General features: G+C 38.1%; 1 protein-coding gene across 2 annotated transcripts; it reads right to left on the bottom strand.

The window, feature by feature from the left end:
• Positions 1-669: 669 nt before the first annotated feature.
• Positions 670-9113, bottom strand: oprk1 (opioid receptor, kappa 1). Of its 2 annotated transcripts, XR_015867491.1 has the most exons (5): positions 9022-9113; positions 7977-8271; positions 6433-6785; positions 4066-5193; positions 670-3962 (listed from the first exon to the last, which is right to left on the bottom strand). XR_015867491.1 is itself a non-coding variant. In XM_088430114.1 (4 exons), the coding sequence occupies exons 2-4, from the start codon at positions 8246-8248 to the stop codon at positions 4661-4663; spliced, it is 1158 nt and encodes a 385-aa protein (XP_088286240.1). In that variant the 5' UTR covers positions 8249-8271; positions 9022-9113; the 3' UTR covers positions 670-4660. The 2 variants fall into 2 exon arrangements, 1 of the variants encoding a protein (XP_088286240.1); XM_088430114.1 differs by having other exon boundaries at positions 670-5193.
• Positions 9114-17831: the final 8718 nt, after the last annotated feature.

The raw sequence follows: 17831 nt of genomic DNA, 5'->3' as shown, positions 1-17831 counted from the left end.
TGTTTGTCAATATCACAGCTCGAATGATTTTCTTTGCTTTTAAAGCATTTTTATGACAAAAATCAAAGTCGCATTAGTGTTGTCACCTTATTCCACAAATTACTCAACCATAACGTTATTATTTTCGAGAAAGTAACTGTATCACAACCAATTATTAATTGTCATTATTGAATCTGACTTTGCGAAGGACAGCTTCTGAAATATGAATAAAACATTAATGTCGTATATATACTGTGTTGAAATAATACTAATTCATATTACATGGAATTATAAAAATAATAAAATGCCATGTTTGACAATAAGTTTAAAAGGGTCTTAGATGAACTTTTGTATTTGGTTTAGGAATAAATAAATGTCATTTTTATCATTGTCATTAACTGAAGCACACCCTTGCAGTTTCCTCTACAAGGCCAGGTGACAGGCAGGGGAGGGAAAAAAAGAAAGTATTATAAAAGTGCCTTTTTCAGTGGCGTCGCCATGGAAACACTGCGCCTTTGTGGCTCGAGTGAATAGCAGCGTCGCTGGGTTATTGACGATGAACCAGACTCCTGGTTGAAAGTCCATTTGGCGACCATGAAATGGCTGAAACAGTCACAATGCGTTGATTTATTGTTGCTAATATGGCACAGTCATATTGATACAGCAAAGAACAATGAGTCCAATAGCACATCTCACTTTGTAACATGAACGGGGACCAAACATCATGAAGGATCAATGTTTTTTTTGTTACATTAAACACCAAAAGTAGCATGTTGACCTGGTCCGAGAAGCTCGTATACTGTACATGAGACCCTTCAACAATCATGAATTGCTTTAATGTAACTCATTTCAAAATCAGAAGTTACAGTTTTTTGTTTTTTTTTCTCACACTGCATCAATTGTGCTGCTACCCTTGTTGTACACAAATTGGCTAGCTGGGGGCACTATAAAACAGATGATATAGTGTTCTTTGAGATTTCACAACCTCTCTCACCTCATCACTGATATGTTGTTCTTCACCCAGGGTAAATAATATATATGTATGTGAAAATTGTTGTATTGTCTGTCAACACATGTTTGTGTTCAAACTAATAATGCCTAAAGGGTTATAACATTAGGGTGATTTAGCGTTAACATTAATTTAGAGAGAGGCGGTCGCGGTGCAAGAGTGGTTAGCACATCCGCCTCACAGTTCAGAGTCCCAAGTTCAATTCATATTCGCTCCGGATCTCCTGTGTGGAGTTTGCATGTTCTTTCTGAGCCCGCATGGGTTCTCTCCGGGCACTCTGGCTTCCTCCAACACTCCAAAAACATGCATGGCAGGTGTTGTGGACACTCTACATTGATGGATGGATGGATGGATTGCAAGAAAACGTCAATAGGAAATGATAGCTTGATTTTAAGTAATTGTTCACTATTTGCCACAGTGCTACTAAATGTGAAATAAATTGAGTTTGCTGCCACCATACAGCTCCTGCACAAAGTCTAAGCTCACAAGTCAACCACAAAAAAACAAAATACAACTGGCATACTGACAGATTCTGAAAAAATTATGTCATGTCAAGTCACCGTCGAACGGTACCACTGGACAAAGTTTGGTGAAAATGTGTGTAATTTGTTTAATAGACATTTTTATTCTTTAAATGAGCAGAGGTGGGCACCTGCAAAAAAAAAAAAAAAAAAATCAACCCACATTCTCATAACAATTTGTTGGTTGCATCATATTTTATCATTATGGAGGACCCCCCCCCCCCCACACACACACACACACACACACCTATTTTACATTAAATTACATACATAAAGAATGGTCATCGTTCCAAAATTATATTTAATAAATAAATAATAAAGTGTTTCATAATGCTCTCAGTGCTGTTTTTTTTAATTGTGTCTATCTGATAACATTCATGACAATTCCTTCTAGCCACAATCAAACTATGTGTTATTAATATGAATTTCCTCAAATTGTGTACATAAAGACATTTATTGGGAGGACCCATTTACATTAACAGAAAAATAATACTGATAACTAATGCCAATGTTGGAGCAACGTATGTCTGGGAAACATTTTTTGGGTACAATAGGGGTCATAGTCAAGCTAATTACAGCCAATGTGTAATGTTTTCAAAAGGTGAAAAGAAGACACATTTAATTTAATTTACTTAACTAGATGATGCGACAAGTGATTAAGTGAGGTGTTAAGTCATGTTTAGTGAAAATACCACTTAAGGGCACACAAAGAGGCCATTGAAATGACATTACAATTGTTAGACTACCACAGCTGATTTCGCAGCTGCAGAAAGCGACATAACAAGCAGACCAAGCGGTGACAATAACAAACGGCGAAACCACTGTGGTAACACAATGAGCTGTGTCACTCAACAAGTTGATATCGAAGTTGCAGACCAATATGGTGTCATCACATGGTGATATCGAGGGATGGGTGAATTCACATATGGATATCTGTATGTGATATTGGCCTTATTTTAAGGTATCGGATACTCGTTACGACTACCGATACTTATGGCAAAATAAAATAATTGGTAAACCCTCATGAACGTTTTAAAATCTGAAGATGTTTGAAATCTCTACAGATGAAAGTTGGCAAAAAAATGGTTCTTTGGCCTCACCCTCTAAACAACGTTGCCATGTCGCTTAGATTCCCTGAAGCATCATCAAACTTTGCTTGTTTTACTGTTGCTACCTGAATGTGTGTGTCTATTTAATGTCAAATTATTGCAGTGGGAAATTTAAGTTATTGCCAATTGGTATGATCTTGTGTCAAGATTATTTTTTTTTACCATTGAAATTGTATCTCAAATGTACTTGGCCACATAAAAAAAAAAAATGTTGATGGTTCAAAAGAGTTTTATTTCAAGGTTATGAACACATCAACACTATTCAAACCTTATGAGTCAATCCAATTATGCAGTGGAGACTGGCTTTGCTATGGCAATCACAATAATCGTTTTATCTTCATGTTTCTTATTTCATTGCTCAGATTTTCATCCCTCTTTAACAGGCATAAAAGTGCAAATTTGTGGTTTTGGCTCTACCATGTTGCAGACCACGTTGTACTGTACAGTATATGACGACATTGAAAAGATTACATTATTTACATGATATTACTGCCTGTATTAGAGTGCACGATCAATTACAAGGCAGTTAAAAGTATTTATGTGTTTGTTTTTCGCTATTTTCTCCACTGGTGGGAGGAGCATGCTCTCACGTAAATGACATTGAATGCCCTCGTGACACAACTTGCTTGAAAGCATGAATGAAAAAATTAAATTAAAAGCAGAAGTAGACGTGTGACTGTGCTAAAAAGATACAACATGGCGTTTTGCTGCGTCCATTTGTATAACTAATTTGTGAATAACGTTAACAGGCAGGATCGCCGGCTTATTTGTTGACAGTTTTACCAGGACACGCTATAGCTAGCTCGTCGGAAAAAAAACATCTTAGCTTAGCAGCAATGTGCATCGTCTACTAATCTCTTATATTCAGACACTTCAATTACAATTTTTACACTTTGGCTGCCAGGAAACGAAAAGTCGACCATACCGTGCGACCACACCGATTCATATTTTTTTCAGTAACTCTAAATCAATATTCGTGACATACACCTGATTTTGTGAAAACACGTCACAAATATCACACATATCATATCCCCCACCTTCATCTGCCGTTTCTCCTGGCTTGGAGAGGGGGCTAGATGGTGAGAGACAAATTGAATGCTGTGACGCAAACCTGCGCCAACGGAATGATGTGGGTTTTGTTTGGATGAACCCACTAGACTAGACTGCGGGCGGCATGGCTCGGTGGTAGAGCGGTCGTCTCCCAGCCGAAAGGCTGTGGGTTCGATCCCCCGACCGTAGAGATCATGTCTAGGTGTCCTTGAGCAAGACACTGAACCCCCAGTTGCTCCTGATGCTGCATCATCAGTAGGTAAATGACTTGGTAGTGTAAAGCGCTTTGAGTACCTAAGGTAGAAAAGTGCTATATAAGTGAAAGTCCATTAACTGTGAGGAGGATCTTACCTCATCGCATGCCGTTAAGGCATCTATGAACACGTGTGACACTTACTTATGGCACAATGTCTTATTTTTAGCATTTGGCATCTAGTCCAGCCTGTTGAGTTTGGAAGAGGGCTCCTCCCATCTGCAGTCTCTTCTGAAGGTTTCTCAATTTCCCCAGATGGAGTTTTTGAGTTATTCCTTTTCTCTTCTGGGCACTTTGTTCTGGGGGGGTGACGTGGTGTATTTGTGATGTTCTGTATGATTTCTTTTTCACCTGTGAAGCCTTTTGAGACTGTGGTGATCCGGGCTATACAAATAAACCCGACTTGAGATGTCAAGAGTACCAGAGATATTAGTACTCATTAGAGGTGAGTGAATATTCAAACAGGTTTCCTTCTGAGAAAATGTGGTAATGAATATGTATCCCTAATGCTATAACAAGTTACCACCAGTGTGCCAGGGTGAAATCATCAAAACTGTTGATAATCCCATGTTGTGAACCAGCATGGTGAAATCACAATTGTCAAATCACCATAGCGACGACCATGATGTCATCACTTCCATCACCACCAGGATAAGATTCACACAGCGGTGGTAACTTGCGTCAAGCACAAGTCATTTGAGTCCTCAAGTCCCGGTGTTGAGGACATGTCCATGACTAGTCATACTGGCCTGGCCTGCCTTGTGTGGACACGGTTTTCTTCCGGATACGAGTTGTTCCGCAGGGTGCTCCTGACCCGGCTCAACCCCTGGCAGTCCCTCCGAGCGCCAGGGCAGCAGAAGTCCCGGAAGCATCTTTTGAAATTCTCGTCCAGGAATGCGTAGAGGATGGGATTGAGGCTGCTGTTAGTGTAGCCCAGCGCCACGCAGAAGAAGTAGGCGGCCATGACAGGGGTGGTCTCGGGCACATGTGGCGACAGAGCCTTGACGAGGATGAAGATGTGGATGGGCGTCCAGCACACCACGAACACGGCCACCACCACCAGAACCAGGCGGGCGATGCGCCGCAAGTTGCGATCCTTCTCGCGAGAGCCGGACAACAGCCGGACGCTTTTGAGGCGCATTATCATCAGCGTGTAGCACACGCAGATGATGATAACGGGCACCACGAAGGCAAAGATGAAGACGCAGATCTTCATCAGGGTGTCCCAGTAGCTGTATGGCTCTGGGAACTGGAGGGCGCATTCTGTTGTGCCTGGTGGTCAGAAACAACAACATGAGATGTACAGTCGGTCCACAACCACAAACAATTCATGTCATAACCTTGTCGCAAAAAGCATATCTCTTCAGATTTTTGGTCCTACTATCCAAAAACCTTTGTAAAAACATTACCTCATCCTAAGGCTTTAATGAAACCCATGTATCTAGGAGATGCAACCCAATGGTTGTCATTTGGGGCTACAAGAACCCCTTGAGATACGGGAAGACACCTTAGGCATTAAGATGTTAACAGGGTTTCTGCAGATATCCACAAATCTAATGATTTTTAATGGCATGTTGCTTTTTCTAATTAAAAGCAAATGGATTGGAACATGAAGCAACTTACTACTAAATTAGATTTATAGTGACTTCTTCTCAAAATGCTGCATGCCTTTATTTTGCTAAGTTTCACGCAGATGCGCACAATACTTTGTTTTCAGGTTATTTTATTATTTTAAATCTAAAAATACTTTGGTGGTTAAAGGATACTTGACTGAAAAAAATAATTTTTCATGGAGAACACTATTCACTCTAAAAACAGTTGGGTCAAAAATGAACACAATTATGGGGTAGAAACAGACCGACTCACAATTTGGGTCAATTTGACCCCTTCATCTGGGTTGTTTTATCTAAAACAATTTTGTTATTTTGTAGGTTGCCTTGTACAAAATTATCAATTTTAGAGATTGTTTGATGCTAAACAACCCATAAAGTGATATCAAACTAAACAAAATATGGTATGTACATTTTTGAGCAATATTGGAGTTATTTCTAACTAAAATATAACAATGAGATTAACAAAGACATGCTAAATCAGTGTTTATTTAGTCTTTTTTTTATTATGTATGAAATCTGGATTAAAAATTAAATCATCCAGAACATGTTATTGTTATTGACAGGATTATTTGACGAAATGTTTTATCAATTATCCAGACGTACGTAGACGTGGCTAGATGCAGAATCTTTGCACTTTGGTATTGTCTTGCTTTATGACCTGAAATGAGTTTCATAGCTTGCGTAAATTTCTAAACCAGCATCAAATTTGGAGGTGTTTCTAAACTTTGGACTGGCACTGTTTTCTGGAGACAGGCCTCCAACTAAAAAAACAAAAACATGTAGCTAAAATGTTTTAGAAATACAGCAGATAATCTGTTTCTCTATTGTGTATTTTTGTAGCTACATATCAAAAGCCACCAGAGAAAAGTGTGTCGCGACCAAACTTTCGCAGATTTACCATTGTTAGTCTTGGTGCTGCCCAGAATCATAGCGGGCACGCCGGCGGCGGACGACAGCACCCAGATGAGCACGTTGATGACTTTGGCCTTGACAGGAGTGCGGAAGTCGAGCGCCTTGACGGGGTGGCACACGGCCACGTAGCGATCCACGCTCATCATGGTGAGCGTGAAGATGCTGGTGAACATATTGTAGTAGTCGATGGAGATGAACACCTTGCACGCCACCTCGCCAAAAGGCCACGAGCTGAGCAGGTAGTCGGTGCTCTGGAAGGGCATGGTGCTGGTCACCAGCGCGTCCGCCACAGCCAGGTTAAAAATGTAGATGTTGGTGGCTGTCTTCATCTTGGTGTACCTGACGCACATATAAAACAAACATACGTTTTTGTGGAACTCGTTCCAACTGCACGAGAATAAATAAACAACATGCTACCCTTTCTTTTTGGTAACACCATTATTTTTTTTACTTCTTTTCTTCTCATACATCTTTTTTTACATCTTTTATATCCACCTTTTTCTTTTTACACCTTTGTAGCAGACACAACCTTAATTTTGGGCTCAAATTCTGGTATTTTATATGGTACCGTGTATTAGGCTCAAAACTATAGCAAAACAGAATACATCTCCTCTTTTGTAAACTCTTCATATTGTCTCACGCTCATATCCGTGTTAAATATTTGTTGCGTTAAGGTAAGAGTATTTCAGATTTCCCACATTGTGAGCAGTCAGTGAATGTATCACCAATGTAATGTTGAATGCGTTAGAAGCAAATGTTTTCCTTTTCTTCACGTCGTGGTTCATTTTACTATAAATGAAGTGAGCACCATCTGTGTTTCACCCAGTTTATGACTGTGTGCCAAAATACCACAATTGATAAACGAGACAAATGGAATACGTTTCCATGTTCTATAACAGGAGCACTCGACTGGACACCCGCCCCTCTTAATTGAATCAGATGGCAGCATAATATTTGTTTATATTTTAGTATATTCCTGTGGGTGAACAAGAATGGACTCGGATGTTGGTTCAGTCTGCTCGCTTCTTCTATTGAAAGTAATGCAAAAACAATATAAGCTAACACAAGCTGCTGTGAGCTGCAACAGGCACTTTGCTATTTTTGGGAATTGCTGTAGTTTTTTTTCTCTGTCTCAACTCTTATCTTTCTTACTCTAGTTTCCCGCCAATACGTTCACTTCCTTGTAAACTATTATTGCTTTTCATCATCCTTTTAAAGACATAAATGCGTGTGTGTGTGTGTGTGTGTGTCAAAGGTGTTGCGAAATCGCCTTCATTATCTTTTTCATGGATTGTGAAGACTTGTGGGCATTTGAGGACCCTAATTCTCAGTAAACTGACCAATTTAGTTAAGACGTGCCAAGAGTGCCATCTAGCGGCAGAAATAAAATAACACTATCCTTCGTTTTTTTTCTTGTTTGAAACTTTTTTCTGCTGTGTCTTAAAAGCATTTAAACGTCCCAAGAAACAGCATAAATGCTATAATCGCGTTGATCATCCAATAAAACGTACAATTTCAAAAATATCAGACCTGATGATGACGTACATGACCAGGCAGTTGCCCACCAGGCCAACAACGAACACCAGCGAGTACACGGCCACGATGACCGGGATGATGGGTGACATAGGTTCAGTATCGTTGACCTCATCCTCCCACGTCTCGTTGAAGGCGTCCAAGGCCGAGGAGGAGGCAGCGGAAGTCGGCCAGGTGCAACCCGCCGCCATCCCCTCCCAGCCCCAAGAACACAAGTCATCGGACCCACCTCCTCGGTGGATGTGCACCGCGTCAGTCTCCATGGACATACGTTCTTGATGGCTACCTTTTTCTTTTAAAACAATAAAAGCATCCACGACGACGTTTAGTTGTACGTTTTACCACAATAAAAGCACGAGTCAACTTTAAATGGAAAAGTCATCGAACATACACAACAATAATTAATTGCAACCCAATTCTATATGCGAATCAATTTGGGTGCGTTTGTGCGTAGTTAAAAAGCGGTGTCTGGGTAAATACAGCGAACGGATTCCAGATTCATGACCACTGCAAGGGAGAATTGATTTTAAGACAGTAAAGACAGACATTGCATGCATTATCAACGCTATGGGACGGAACGGATATTAAATTGACAAAAAAATTAAACCTTGTCTCTAATGTTGCTTTATTGCAGAGGCAAAAATTAGCCTTTTAAAAGACATGACTTTTAAAAGACATAATTAAGACAATATTAAATTAACAATTGGAAAGGCAAGACAAGTGAGCGTTAATAATTTAATTTAATTTAAAATAAATGTAAATAAATAAAAAGACAAATAATGAGGTTTTTGCGATACAACTTTTTCGCATAAAACAAAAAGATTGGTTCCTACTCTTCTATCGATTAAATGAGCAGAGATTGTCGCCAATATTCTATGGTTTAAGACAAACGAAAAAAGAAAAATAAACCTTATCGCAAGAGCTCGACGTTTAAGACATGGAAATTATGTACGCTCTAGCGAGGGGTAAAAAAAAACAAAAAAACATGCAACAATCTGAAAACACATCACAGTTAAATGCTGGGCTATTAACAGCAGTTTACCTTGGTCCAGGCTCCCCCCAAAAGTTGATGCAAATAAAAACAAAGCTGGCGGAGTGATTAAAAACGCAAAAGAAATGATTAGCAATAATGATTGAAGCTTATCATTGTTGTGTAGGAGAAGAAGCAGATGGAGTGAACGTGGCTCAGTGTGCCGCTTGCTTAAGCGCTGATCTCCAATGACGTCATCGCCGGCTTGACAACCAACACACCTTTTATGAGTACTGTTCAGTATTATAAAGTCTTTGCATATTACAGACGTGCATTATTGCCACCCCAAAACAACCTTTAAACATGATTTTCCTAATGGCTGTGTTCTACTATTGATGCGCTATTCTGAAATTCCCTAAAAATAAAATCAATGTGTTTTGCTGGCTCACTAATGCTTTTTTTTAAAAGGGAAGTCAACCCACATATGTTCTTGGCAATAATAGCGCTACGTAGCCCCACTAATCTAAACACCGAATTCTGATAAATATTGCATTTACAGTATAGAAAATGAATTAAGCAGCAAAATGTACCTGTTTGTAATCCAGCTCAGGGGGCAGTCATTTTGCCACTTGCTATCAATTAAGAATAACGTCACTGTTGTTCAGGACTTAGTAATGACCAATCATGGCTCAGCTTGAAAATGTCACATGACCAAACCTAGCACAGGTGGGGTGATTGGTCATTTACCTAAGACCTGAGCAAGCAACAGTTATGCTACTTTTAGTTGACAGCAAGTGACAAAATGGCGGCCCCTTTGATGGATAAAATGTCGATGCTTAATTCATATTCCACATATGCAATATTAATCAGTGTGAAGGCGCATGAAAAATGTTGTTATAAAGAATTATATGACTTCCCCTTCAAAGTATTGTACAGAATCTTATCAATTCTACCGTGGTATATACACTATCAGCACAAGTTGGCAGAGCTTATTGCTATGCAAAATTCTGAAAGCTTACACATAACTGCCCCAAGGGACTAAAAAAATGAGACCAGCTTAGAGAAGCTAAAACACATTGTTATTCATATTAAGGAAAAGCATTTTTAGGACTTTTTTTTTAAATATGAATGTATAAAAATGAAATGATACCATAGGTCCCTTCTCTTTGTGAGAGAAGCAGTTTGTCACTTAACCCTGGTTGCTTGGAAACATATCACACTTATTAACGGAACGGTGAAAAAAAAAAAAAAAAAAACAGCCAAGGCCATGTGGTACACACAATATCGCACAAAGTGAATTTGCTTCCGACGTTCTTTGCCTGCGGGCCACAGAAACATAGTAAAGTACAATAACAAAAGAATGAAACCTTGACACAGTTATACGATAAAAGACTGATATCCCCACTGTTAACTTAGTACAACTTCGGCCACCCTGTTGCAGCAACAACACTGCAAAGAAAGCAGCCAATGACACACTACTTTTAAAACGGTTTGCTTCTTGTTAGTAGGCGTTGCTCATTAGCGGTGAAGTCAAACCCGACATTATCATGGTTATTTTGATAAGTGTTGAAAAATAGTTCTTGAGCCTTTATTTTTCTATGTCTCGAAGGTAGTCTAGTGTTTTGTTTTTTGTTTTGTAATTTGTTTGTTTAATATTTATGGCTACGATGAAAACAACAAAGACACACTGCTGCTACAATGAGTTAGCTGCAAATATTAGCAGCTAATGTCAGTTATTTTGCATAAGTACTTAGCATAGTGTTTTTTTTTTCTTTTTTAAACAGGAATAGCTCAAATTGGCTGTTAATTCCTGTAGCTAACCTCAGCTAACTTGTTCATGGAGCCTACATTAGCAGTTAACAGTCAGTGTCGATTTTCAGTAAAGAGCTAAAAATCAAAACAAAAGAACAGCTTTCAGCGGCAAGCGTTATATGAAACCGTAACTCCTAGAGTGCCAGCCGATTTCGAGCGTTTTGACGCATCTTTCAAGGCCGACAGAATATTGTATTATATGCCTACGCAGACATCGGTGGGACCATATGAAAGATTGGATTCCATTTTTTTAACAAGGAAAAAAGAACGTAAGAGTTTAGCTTATTCAATTCTTTAGTAATCAATGTTTCAATATCGGTCATTTGAGTGACACCAGGCTATTTTGGGCAAAAGGAGAAAATGAGCTTATTGTGTTTTCTACACAAACGAATTGAAAATAATATTTTTCTATGAGCCTCTGAAACATCTCAAGCCCCTTCAATAAAACATGACCTAAAAGAGTGAAAATGTCTTTTTGATGTCAAAATAACAGTTTGCGTATTTAACTACATTACAACAGCTTAATATTATCGCTGGCCACGAGTGCCATCTATCCAGTTATTAAAAAAATAAAAATAAGAATTTTTATCACTGGCACACAACCAAGTATTTTACATGACGAAATTTCTCATCCATGACAATGACAGAGTTAAGTGTTCACTTGTAGTAACTAATAAAGATAGTTGATGTGAGCAGGTAGCATTCGCAGATAATTATGATCATAGTCATTACAAGTAATTTTTTTGGCATCCCCAAAATGAAAACATTGTCACATGATATGATTCAAAGTTTATAGGTTGGCATGCAGTATGTGAAGTTCAAAAGCTTCAGCTGACATCAGCAGCAAGCAAGCATTAACCATTCATTAGGAGTGGCAGTTTCTTTTTTTTTTTAAAGTCATTAGCTGGCTTTTTAATATGCTGCCCGCAAACACTTCATTTGCGGGTAGCGCTTTTTTTCTTTTCATTTTGTTTTTTTCTCCGTTAGCAGCATGCAGCACCACCTCATAAGTGAAGCGTGGTGGTGGGAGTGCTATGGTGTGCACAAATAACACTGCTAATGGAACTGGCTCTTCTGTATTTATTGACGTGACACCTGGAAAAAAACAGCGGGAATTCTGAAGTGTTCAGGCAGTATAGTCTACTCACCTGCAAATTCAGCCAAATGATTCTCGACAGACTTCATCACAGTGCATATGAACAATGTAGTTTTTAGTCGTATAAATATCACAACTTCATTTAGGACCGACTGCAATAAGTTACAATGTAACTATAGCTTCAAGAGTTAGCATCTAGCATTAGCGAGTTGTCTTTTGTAGTGAACAACCCAGTTCTTACATTGCTGAGTAGGAGAATTGAGTATTTTCAATTTTATAACTTAAATCATATGTACATTGCAAAAGAAAAAAACCCTAGAGGGAAATTCTGACCCAATTTGGGCTTTTTAATGTTTTTGATGTGTGATATCAAAGGAAAGGCATACAAGGCTAAAATATTGCATTGACATAGATGGTCAAAACATGACTACTTTCAATATGCCACGCTGCCGTCCCTTCGAAATGATTGCAAACGGGAGGTCGAGAGGTACACCCTATAGTTGTCAAATTTAGCCCATGTTGGACTCATTTACTGCCAATTTTTGACATGTTGAAAACCCCATGTTTCATTATGCATTGACCCGATTTTTTGCATTATTCCTTTCAACGGCAACTCGCGAACGGGGCGCAATGGAAATTTTTGTGTTGACACCCCAAAACCACCTGGTGGCACTAGCGGCCCACTTATGCCATTTGCAAACCTTTTAAGGATTGGCTTAGCCTGGACTCCCATAATGCAAGAGTCTTCAAAAGTCATAATACTATTATTATGACTTAATGAAGATTCCTATTTCAATTTCTTAAATAAATAAATATACAGCTTATTTACTTTTGCTATTATCACAGATTCACAATTTTTGCACATAAAGGGGGGTGTAGGTTATTGAATGTAAATATATATCCATATTTGGTGATGTCATGCCCCTTTAAAATTCAGCCCAAGTTGGGTAAGGCCAGGCTAGTGAAAAATCCCCGGACACCCATGGGCTAAGTCCACTCAAAAATCCAAAATGGCTGATTTATTTCAACCTGTTTTATTTTGTTACGTGGAATATACTATCTTCTGTTCCTTAGTGATACTGTATTCAAATGATTCATAATACTAACATTTCTCAACAAGAATAATTGGCATCATTCTGCTGTCAATGGCAGCTTTGATGGTGTAAATTGACCATGAATAACAAGTCTCATTATGGATTCAAGTTCGTAAGATGATGCTTTGTTTGAGCATACGTAGACATAAAAGGATCAATTTAAACGGAGCACTGTTCTGATAAATATGCATAGCTTCACATTCATTAGTGGCAACAAAGATTCACACATTAGGATGGCAAAGTAAAGTGTGTAAATCATGCAGCCTGGCCTAGAAAGATAAAACATATTGAAAGAAATTGCTGTTTTAAAAAGGGTACGTTATAAAAAAAAAATGCATAGAATATCAACCGAGCAACATTCAAACTGCTGTAAAATAGCTTTTTTTTGCTAACCCTATATGTATTATATATCATTTTAAAGGGAACTAAGAGTGGAATTTGAATATGTGAACACCTCAATTGTCATCCGAGGTTTAGTGATAACCCATCACATAACAAACATGTTATTTCTAGTATTATATTAAATAAGTAATATTACATGGCGATGCAAATATTTGATATTACCTATATAATGGAATGGAATTTCATATTGTTGTTTAGCATTTGACAAAAAATATAAAAACGTTTTTCATTGTTGCTACACTATGTCAATTATGTGAAAATATATTTTATGTAATTAAAAAAAAACACACTGTTGTGCATTTGTAATATATTTGTAATGTAAAGCATCTGTCTATTTTCTTGATTAAAAAAAAAAAAAAATCAAGGATACAGTGTTACATTATTTTCATTTCATACATTTCGATTACAATTTGAACTTTCTGTCTGCTGGAAAATGAAAGTCGAGACCTTTAAGGAGGTTGTTTTTGTATAGATCCAAAAATTGACACTTTTGTCCAACGAGCGTTTCGATCAATAACTCGAATGTAATATCCGTGACATATGCCTGGTTTTGTCAAAACATGTAACATTTATGTTAATTTATGGATCAAGTGGCTCAGATAATAGACGTGTATACAGTATTATGTTATATTTATTTTGTGAATAAATGTATATATCAAAAATTATATCTTGTGTCGCATTTATTTTAAATAATTTCTGGAATTTGTGATTAGCGCTAGGGTACCCCCAACAACAACACACTACAATAATCTATCTGCAAGCTTATAAAACAAACGTACACTGACACTAACATGAGGAGGTTGCCTTAATGCATTATTTACCTGAGGAAGCAAACATAACAGACAACCTTGGGACTTCCATCGAAAATAATAAAACAGGCAGCTGCTTTCAAGTGACCCTAACCAGGCAAATGCTGGTACCATTAGAATAAAACTCAGCAGGGGGGCAGGAGGGGGAAAGACCATCTGCTTGAGGGACCAGAGTTCACCACTGTAAATAGCACTTGAAGAGCACAGCGACAGCCAGGATCTATGATTCTCTCTAATAATATTGACACTCTTTCAGTGTGTGTGTGTGTGTGTGCATAGCGTGGGCACAGCTTTCACACGTCAATGCATCAAGGATGAGCGCATCAATAAGGAGCTGTTTTTTTTTTATTTCTTTTTTTTGTGATGATGCTGCTATGATGGGCAATACAATGACAGGCATGCAAATGCAACAGGGCTGACACATTCGTAAAGTCAATTGGCATTTTGACACAAACTGTGTTGGGATGACCCCAGGGAAAAGGATTTGCCATGTGAAATGTAGTCATGTGATCATTGAGGATTGGCATCTTTGTTTTTCCGACACTTTGATGTACTTTTCTCTGCTTAGACAAAGCTTTAACCAGGGTAAATGCTGTAAAAATAGTTAACTGTTGTTGAAAGTTGGTTTACATTGCCTTTGTCAATGTTAAAAGGGATACCGTTCTAAGTATACTTATACAATTTTTATAGTTAATTTTATTCACGGTTGGCTTGGCAGGTGGGGGGGGGGGGGTGTTTTCCATTTCCTGTGTGTGTGTGTGTGTGTGTGTGTGTGTGGGGGGGGGGGGGGGGGGGGGGGGGGCTGTCAAAAACTGCATATAAGAAAAATAAAAAATGCTGTCCAGGATAAAGCTAGGCAACTGTATAGTAGGTTGAATAAATCAAAATAAAAACTTTTTGAAACAAATGCATTTTCAAGGTAAAGTTACACAAGTTATATTATAGCATAAGCTATACAAGTACTGGCTAGAGCTATGCAACGATCCACATAGTTGAATCTCTTAAAAATGAATATGTACCATAAATAAGTAACCCCAATGAAAACAAAATCAAGATAAAATTATGTCACCCACAGCATTGTCAATATAATCTGAACACACAAATAATTGAATGCTCTGGATTGTTATGTGCATGTCTGCATAGTCAATTCAACACTTCACATATAAAAGATGCTCAGAGGAATTTGGACAGAGAATAAAGCTATGTGGGCTTCACATATTTAATCATAACTGCACTTGCAAATCAAAGGAAAAAAAAAAAAGGACACCTAGATGGTTGTGCGTCAAAAACCTCTGGTCAGGTCAACCACGCTGTTAGTTCATTGATCAGAATTCTAATGTTGTGCCAAATAAAACAGCTGGCTGCTATTGTCATAAAATTCTAGTTAGAAAAAAAAAGCCATCAGTGTTCCTCCTTCCTCCCCTGAACACACAGATGTATTTTTCCCTCCGGAATGAAATGTGTGGGACTCTGAGACCTCCTCTCAGATGACCTTCAAAATACATGATGACTATATTTGATGAATATATTAGTTTTCCACACACACTTGGCTTGCATCTCCACATTCTTGTCATTCAACACCACCGCTAACCTTTCTCGAAACATTCTTCTTTATTACGACTTGAGAAAAAAACTTTCTTTGCATTTCAGGTGACATTTTCAAATGAGATTAATGAATCCTGCACATGGTGAAATAGACCTCCATCACTGTTTGTGTGTAATTAATCTTGTTGTTCTTCTTCTAATTCTCAGCATCCGTCTTCTTGACAATTTTGCGATTGTCTTGTGAATCAATGTTGTTGTTTTTTTTACTCTTTGCATTTCATTAAGTTGCATTGTTTCCCATAGGATACCATAAAATTACAAATACAGTGGTGACTTGAGCACGGTCGGAAATCAATTTCAAACGTGCATTGAACAGTATTTGTCGGACTGCATCAATTGAATGTTTTATGTATTTTAAATGTTATGCTGTGCTTTCCGGTGGCCACCTGAGGGTGGTAAAAGACTGACAGGCAGATATATTGTCTATCGAAATGTCACAATTCCCCCTAGGTCATCAGTGCGGCACTAATATTTGTTGTTCTACACAGACGATAAATACAGTGAGAACAGTATAATTTCAGTCTAATGCTATATTTCCACATACAGGTTTAGGTATACTTATACAATTTTTATAGATCAGGTTTTTGTTTGAAAAATTAAACTTGAAGTGGGAGTGGAATTAACATCTTGAAACTTTAAAATTGCTCATTATCATTGAGTTTTTTTAAGGTAATTAAAAGTAATTGTTGCATAATATTTAGAGGTGGGCACTATCCAGCACCTACGGACGCCCATTTTGCCAACTGACGGACGAATGATGGGAATGCCCAAAATAAATGGCAATTTTGAAAATGTCACAAGTGCAATTTTCATCCGTCATTGCAATCGTCAGGACTGACATGACCGCCACTGTCCGTTTTTGCCTACTTAATTTGACTTCAACCGACATGTGATTGCAAGCTATATTGTCGCATTATGGTTAGTTAACAGCACCACCAAGTGGTGGAGAACCATACTCACTGGTGTGATTTACCAGCGTCAAGCCAATTCAACACTGATCACAGTAATCCGACTTTACCAGACTTGATATTTGGAGTTACATCCTTTTAAATTTCTGGTTTTAAAAAAATCAAAACTCATACTGGACACAATCTTGCTGACAAAAAGGTGAAAGTAATGTTTAGAATTAAGTTTTAAGAGATTTTTTGTGTTATTTCGCTTTTAAAAGATGTTTAAATGAAGAAATTTCTTGATAAAATAGGGCATTCTGGGATTAATGATGGCCGAGTGACGGCTTTTAGAGGTTCAATGAGGACATCTAAAGGTTGTTGGCAATGCAGGCGGTCACTCTTTCAAGCAACCAATAACCCGATTTGCATTTTGCTATGGGACAGGAAATGCAAGACTCACATTTTTTCAATTCCCTACTTAAAGCCTTTTTTTATGTAAAATCAACCTCAGCAATGCTTTGTTTTACTTGTAGTGTATATGACAGATGAAATCTAGACAAATGATAATTAACCCGTGTTCTAAAAATGTAAGATAGACAGGTATAAAGAGAGACCCAACTTGTATCGAATAACAGCCATCCAGTGGACATGATTAGCAATTGTGATTTTCCGTCAAATGAGGAATGTTATACATGGCTTAATTCTCAGATTAAAATGCAGAATAACTACAAAATCAGATCTGATATTAATTTTTAGTGTAGATTCTAATACTGAAAAAAAAGTGTAGTAAATGCAGTCAGATTAGCACCTAACGAACATCTGCATAGAAATAATTGGCAAATTTCACCCACTAAATTCTTAACGAGGTGGCACCGACAGACCGACGATTTCACTGACGGACTAGGGAAAAAATAGCTCTCTAGTGATAGCGGAAGGGTGGGCAAAAATACACAGACGAACTGATGTTATTTTTTTTTCTGGCTTGAAAAAATTTATGAAGGAGTGGGGGGCGGGGCTCTGACGAACATCAGACCAGCAAAATACTGTGTTGCCCACCTCTGATAATTTTATCCAGAACTTGAATTTATCAGGATTTGTTATGATTTCTAATGGATTCAATTGACTATCTGAGCAGCCTCATAGCTGCCTATGACTGATTGGCGCATCGCTTGAC

Source organism: Hippichthys cyanospilos, chromosome 12 (assembly GCF_059441005.1).
Source record: "Hippichthys cyanospilos isolate Australia breed blue-spotted pipefish chromosome 12, RoL_Hcya_1.0, whole genome shotgun sequence".
NCBI classification, from domain to species: domain Eukaryota; kingdom Metazoa; phylum Chordata; class Actinopteri; order Syngnathiformes; family Syngnathidae; genus Hippichthys; species Hippichthys cyanospilos.
The sequence above is the reverse complement of the archived record's forward strand: the minus strand, read 5'-3'. Positions and strand labels throughout refer to the sequence as shown.